The 7,279-nt window shown below is 37.4% G+C and overlaps 1 protein-coding gene across 1 annotated transcript in view; it reads right to left on the reverse strand.

The window, feature by feature from the left end:
• The window catches only part of xirp2b (xin actin binding repeat containing 2b), a 100,446-nt gene that overhangs the window by 62,890 nt on the left and 30,277 nt on the right, over window positions 1-7,279 (reverse strand). The window contains exon 3 of the mRNA XM_073845139.1: window positions 1,270-1,400. Within this exon, the coding sequence (XP_073701240.1) occupies window positions 1,270-1,400 (131 nt within the window). The remainder of the gene's footprint in view (window positions 1-1,269; window positions 1,401-7,279) is intronic.

Genomic DNA, 7,279 nt, shown 5'->3' on the forward strand with positions numbered 1-7,279 from the left:
GAGGAATAAGAGTCTTATCTAGTGAAACGATCTGTCATTTTCTAAAAAAAATTTTTTTAATTGATATATTTTTTAACCACAAATGCTCATCTTGCACAAGCTCGACTTCACGCATTGTGCAATCACATCGGAAAGATCACGCCCTTTACAAAAAAGGTAAAACAACCATGTCAGAAGATTAAAATTGGAGGAGAAAATTAGTTGTTTTTCGCCCTACCCTACCTTTTTGAACCGGAGTACACAAATGAAGAACTAACCACGCGTGACCTTTCCAACATGATCAAGTAATGCACGAAGTTGCGTATGTGCATCACTGCATGAGTTACTGCAAGACGAGCATTTTTGGTTAAAAAGTATATCTTTTTTTTTTTCTTAGAAAATGACCAATCGTGTCACTAGATAAGGCCCTTATTCCTCGGCTGGGATTGTGTAGAGCCCTTTGAAGCTGCAGTTTGGACCTTTAACTCGTTTGTTCCCACTGAAGTCCACTATATGGAGAAAAATCCTGGAATGTTTTCCTCAAATACCTTCATTTCTTTTCAACTGAAGAAAGGAAGACATGAACGTCTTGGGTGACACAGTGGTACGCAAATTAGCAGAGCAAAAATTTTAATTCAGGAGTATATTAATCCTTTATTTTTATGTTTCCTTTTTTTAATTCTCAAAAACTGGTAGCTGTTGACTTGAATTTTATTAATCACCAAGGAACATCATTTCAGCTTAAAATCTTTACTGTTCTACTAAAGAAAAAAAGTTACCTACATCTTGGATGAAAAATGTCATTTTTTGGTAAACTATCTCTTTATGTCTGTCCCGAGCGATTCATTCACAAGTGGTCAGACTGCTGTTTACACCTGGTATTTCAATCCCAAATGAGTCTACTATGATTGGACCGGTTTTCAACTGAGTTTGTGTGTGTGTGTGTGTGTGTGTGTGTGTGTGTGTGTGTGTGTGTGTACCTGGTATTCATCACGTTGTGGGGACCAAATGTCCCCACAAGGATAGGAATACCAGTAGATTTTGACCTTGTGGGGACATTTCTCAGGTCCCCATGAGGAAACAGGCTTATAAATCATCCACAATGAGTTTTTTTGAGGAAGTAAAAGTTTGCACAATCTCCTGTGAGGGCTAGGTTTAGGTGTAGGGTAGATGTAGGGCGATATAAAGTACGGTTTGTACAGTGTGTGTGTGTGTGTGTGTGTGTGTGTGTGTGTGTGTGTGTGTGTGTGTGTGTGTGTGTGTGTGTGTGTGTGTGTGTGTGAAGCATACCGAACTCGAGAAGCCAGTTCTGTCCTGTTTAGAAACCGCCGCCTGGTAAACAGCCACGCGGTTCTTCAGCGGGACAGGTTCAGAGTCTGTGCTTTCCTCCAGCGCGCCTGTCTTAGATGCTGTGACGCTACCTGCAGGGGGAAAGAAGATTGGGATATTTTCAGAGTGGTGCAAAAAAAAAAAAGAGTTGGGCATTTTGTCTCATACAAGTGTGTCTCATTAAACCGTTCAATGCCTATAAAGCTGCAAATATAACTTAATTTAATATTCCCTCACAATATAAGCACCGTCTACACATGTGCACGCCTTTCAGACAGTGCAAACATATAGCAAAATGAGTTTTCTTTTGCTGCTTTCAACAGTTTAAAAATATTTGTTTTTAAAGCACAATACTTAAAATTGTTACATTTGCACGACTATGCAGCATAGCACAGCGATCCAACATATAGCCCTGGCCTGAGACGCTCAGGCCCTAGCCCGACCCTTTCCGACAGCTAAACAGAAATCTCCGTCCGAGTTTGACCCGAGCCCAAAACAACTTATACTACTGTTTCAGCTATTAAAATAGTTCAGTTGTGTATGAAATGGCAAAGTGATTATATTTCATTATTTTAATAAGACAAGTTTGGAGTATTTTTTGTTCATTAAATGTAAGTTTGTTTTTTAAAGAAATGACCAAGCGGCCAGCAGCAGTTGATCATAGTCTTTGTTTGAAAGACACGACTTGCTTAAAATAAAATCTCCAGATATAAAACACCTTAAGCATATCACAATATTAGTTTAATTTTTACCTATACAAATGTGCGCTTTTGGATGCGTATCCAATCGTTTGTATGGAGAGTAGAGGCTAAAGCGCGGTTTAGGGGACATGGAGGCGCCAACACGATCACTTGCATTGGAAACATCTTAAAATACGCTGTCATTTTTGCTCATAAAAGGTAAGAGTAATCCATCATTTGGAACGGTAAAGGGTCTACTTTTGTTTGTGTGCACTCACAATATCAACAAAAGTTGTGCTTTTATAAAATAAAGAAAAAAACAGGATGCACTTTCTGCAGTTTCGATCTTGAGCGGGAGCGCTTCTCGAAAACTCAGCAAATGCCTCACAGACTTGATAAATACAGTTGGGAAAATAATTATTTGATCCCCTGCTGATTTTGTACATTTTCCCACTGATAAAGAAATGATCATTTTATAATTTCAAAGGTAGGTTTATTTTAACAGTGAGAGAGAATAACAACAAAAAATTCAGAAAAAAACATTTCCAAAAAGTTATAAATTGATTTGCATTTTAATGAGTGAAATAAGTATTTAACCCCTTCGCAAAACATGACTTAGTACTTGGTGGCAAAACCCTTGGCAATAACAGAGGCCAGACATTTCTTGTAGCTGGCCACCAGGTTTGCACACATCTCCGGAGGGATTTTGTGCCACTCCTCTTTGCAGATCCTCTCCAAGCCATTAAGGTTTCGCAACTCGAACCTTCAGCTCCCTCCACAGATTTTCTATTGGATTAAGGTCTGGAGATTGGCTAGGCCGCTCCAGGACCTTAATGTTCTTCTCCTTAAGCCACTCCTTTGTTACCTTGGCCATGTGTTTTGGGTCATTGTCACCCAAGATTTGATGGCAGATGGCCCCGTCCATCAACCCTTTGATTCGGTGGAGTTGTCCTGTCCCCTTAGCAGAAAAACAGCCCCAAAGCATAATGTTTCCACCTCCATGTTTGACGGTGGAGATGGTGTTCTTGGGGTCATAGACAGCATTCCTCCTCCTCCAAACACAGCGAGTTGAGCTGATGCCAAAGAGCTTCATTTTGGTCTCATCTGACTACAACACTTTCAACCAGTTCTCCTCTGAATCATTCAGATGTTCATTGGCAAACTTCAGATGGGCCTGTACATGTGCTTTCTTAAACAGTGGAACCTTGCGGGTGCTGCAGGATTTCGGTCCTTCACAGAGCAGTGTGTTACCAATTGTTTTCTTGTTAACTATGGTCCCATAGCTGCCTTGAGATCATTGACCAGATCCTCCCTAGTAGTTCTGGGCTGATTCCTCACTGTTCTCATGATCATTTAAACTCTACAAGGTGAGATCTTGCTTGGAGCCCCTTTAAGAGAGTGATCCTAATCTCAGTTTGTTACCTGTATAAAAGACACCTGGGAGCCAGAAATCTTGCAGATTGATAGGGGATCAAATACTTACTTTACTCATTAAAATGCAAAACAATTTTTAACTTTTTTTTTTAATGCATTTTTCTGGATTTTTTTGTTGTCATTCTGTCTCTCACTGTTAAAAAAACCTACCATTTAAATTATAGAGTGCTAATTTCTTTGTCAGTGGGCAAACATACAAAATACCCTTTTCAGCTCTGCACTCGTTGTCTTCTGTTTTCCGGTTTGTATTTCCACAGCGTGAAGGTAAGGTTGTATACATTTATGAATAAACCGCTTGTTTTAAAATCTTCCTGGTCCACTGACATTACTTTGAACATTACAATGCACATAATAACTTTTGTTAACTCTACAGCAAGTAAGTCCACTTCATTAGCAATTTTTTTCTTCCATTGTCTTCAAAGAAAACACTATAAAGTGTCTGTGCACTTGTTTCTCTGACACATATGGTCTTTAAAGTGTTCTGGATGGTTGCTAACTGGCTACTAGGTTGTTTCGGTAGTTTATAGGGTGTTCTGGGCAAAGGAAACAGTGAAGGATTAAAAACATAAATGTTAGAGGTTTGCTTAAACCACCAAGCATAAATGTGAACAATAGTAACAGCAATGCTTGACCTGGCAAACACAACCAAATTAAACCAGTTCATTAGCGCATACAAGCAAGATTAACTGCAGGGCGTATTGAAAACAAGTGTTCTGTAATTTATCCTTTGATGAATATATAAATCTGCATTACTATTTGAATGTTTTACCCACAGATTTATGGGTCCTCACTTTGTAAAAACAACCCTTAGATTAATGCAGCAGGGTTTTTTTTAGGTGGAACGTGACTCTAAAACTTCAATAAAGACTGATTACAGCAATCTGGGAGTCATACAGCGGCTTCATTAAGACTTTAATTGTGTTGCTCATTAAAAAAAGGAGATGAATTGCTTTATCCACAACAAATGACAGTTCACTAATGACTCGACAATAAAATGACACAATATTCTGCACTCGACAGCCCGGGCTAAATTGAATAATCAGGAATCCTGTTCAGTATTCAGCCGAGCACCTTACAAGGAGTTGATATTCTGGGATGCAGAGCAGATACGGGTTTAATATCGCATACGACCACGGGTCATGTTTGCAAAGGTCAAATGGCTGGTCCTACATTTAAAGCGGCGAGAGTTTGCATAGTTACCCAGGTTGCAATTCTAGCTAAGACAACAGGCGATCCGTCAACGCAGTCTCAAAGGCCAGACACCTCGGAGTCGTTCTAGGATGAAGTGACGCTGTATTTCTAACAAGCCTGAACATAGCCGGAGGTGAGACCTTAATGGGAGAATGAGGGAACTTTCACAACCGACGGCTTTCTCGCTTCCATCCAGGAGCGTCACTGAGATCAATTGCACCGTCAGCCCATCACTAACCCAATTAGACATTGTCGAATATGAAGACGCGTCTCTACGGCTGCTGCAAAACCTCATTAAGGTAATGAGCTGTTGGCAGCTCGAACCGAGCATCTAATCCCACCCTCGGTGTTAGCGCGTGTTTATATTGACGTATAGGCGAAGAAAAATGCACTAATGTGGGTGTGCAACTAACAAATTTCTCTAAAGGACTCAAATATAAACTGACTGTGTATAATAACCTGTCACAAGTGATTGAACATGCTTCTGACATATAGAGAACAGCTAATGCAGTTTTGTAGTGCTTGTTAAGACATTTTTTTCACTTCTCTATTATGAGCTCTGTACCAAAACCTAGCAAGCTGCCTATCTAGATGGCATTTTAAGGTGCGCATATATCCATACTGAATGCAATCCCATTATGCACTGCAATGACAACTGGAAAAATCAAATAAAATTAATAATAAAAAAATCAAATAAAAAATGGCAAGAGGATTAAACCAATAGACAGCAGTTTTAGGACGATCCTGTATCCATATAGAATGCAATCCCTTTATGCACTGCATAGAGCAATGGAAAAATAATAAAGTTAAATTAAATTAAGTTAAATAATATAATGAAAAAAAAAAAAACCTAGCGAGCTGCCTACCTACAAAGCATTTTAGGGTGATCCTGTATCCATACAGAATGTAATCCCAATATGCACTGCAATGAGAACTGAAAAAAAAAATAATAATAATAAAATGAAATAAAAAATGGAAAATTAAGTTAAATAATACAATTTTAAAAAATGTACCAAAACCTAGCGAGCTGCCTACCTACAAAGCATTTTAGGGCGATCCTGTATCCATACAGAATGCAACCCTATTATGCACTGTAAACAGCACTGGAAAAATAAAACAAAATCAAATTAAATTAAGTTAAATAACACAATAAAATTAAATTAAAATTGAAATGGCAAGAGGATTAAACCAGTAGACAGCATTTTAGGGTGATCCTGTATCCATATAGAATGTAATCCCAATATGCACTGCAATAAGCACTGAAAAAAATAAAAAATAAAATAAAATAAAATAAATGGCAAGAGGATTAAACAATATTTAGGGCGATCCTGTATCCATACAGAATGTAATCCCAATGTGCACTGCAATGAGCACTGAAAATAAAATAAAATAAAATAAAATAAAATAAAATAAAATAAAATAAAATAAAATAAAATTAAATTAAATTAAATTAAATTAAATTAAATTAATGGTAAGAGGATTAAACAATATTTAGACAATATTTAGGGCGATCCTGTATCCATACAGAATGCAATACTATTAAGCACTGTAATGAGCACTGGAAAAATAAAAAAATAAAAAAATAAATGACAAGATGATTAAACCAATAGACAGCATTTTAGGGCGATCCTGTATCCATACAGAATGCAACCCTATTATGCACTGTAAACAGCACTGGAAAAATAAAACAAAACCAAATTAAATTAAATAAAACAATAAAATTAAATTAAAATTGAAATGGCAAGAGGATTAAACCAGTAGACAGCATTTTAGGGTGATCCTGTATCCATACAGAATGCAATCCCAATATGCACTGCAATAAGCACTGAAAAAAATAAATAAAATAAAATAAAAAATAAATGGCAAGAGGATTAAACAATATTTAGGGCGATCCTGTATCCATACAGAATGCAATACTATTATGCACTGTAATGAGCACTGGAAAAAAAAAAAAAAATAATAATAATAATAATAAAAAAATAAAATAAATAAAAAAAAAAAAATAAAATAAAATAAAAAATGTACCAAAACCAAGCCAACTGAGTTGCCTACCTAGAAAGTATTTTAGGGCGATCCTGTATCCATACAGAATGCAATCCCTTTATGCACTGCAATAAGCACTGGAAAATGAAATAAAATGAAATAAAACGAAATAAAAGAAATTAAGAATTAAAAGAAAACAATTTTAGTCTATCTACTTCAAAATTCCATGTTTCATTCAATGTATTGCTTACTATTCCTTTGTAATGTATTAGTAACTTCTAAGCCAGTTTGTTTCAGTGTACACTGAAAACAATTTTCCTCCAGAAATTGCAAGTAAATTACACAAATTAATTACAAAGAAACAGCAAACAACATTGAATTAAACAAAATATTGAAGCAGAAGAACGTCTCAGGTTACGTATGTAACCCTGGTTCCCTGAGGGAACGAGACACTGCGTCCTGAAACGCTGTGGGGAACGCCATTGGCGGGCCGCACTCTGAGTCATGTCCAACGTCCAATGAGAAACGGGAGTGACGTCACAGGCGCGGTGACGTCATCGACCAGGAAGTATAAAAGCACGTGCGTTTGAAGCTGGCGTCAGCTCATAGGCATGAAGCGAGCGCAGCAGGGATGCGGGAATTATGGTCCGAGACGCAGTGTCTCGTTCCCTCAGGGAACCAGG

The sequence above is a fragment of the Garra rufa genome, chromosome 8 (genome assembly GCF_049309525.1).
Source record: "Garra rufa chromosome 8, GarRuf1.0, whole genome shotgun sequence".
Taxonomy (NCBI): domain Eukaryota; kingdom Metazoa; phylum Chordata; class Actinopteri; order Cypriniformes; family Cyprinidae; genus Garra; species Garra rufa.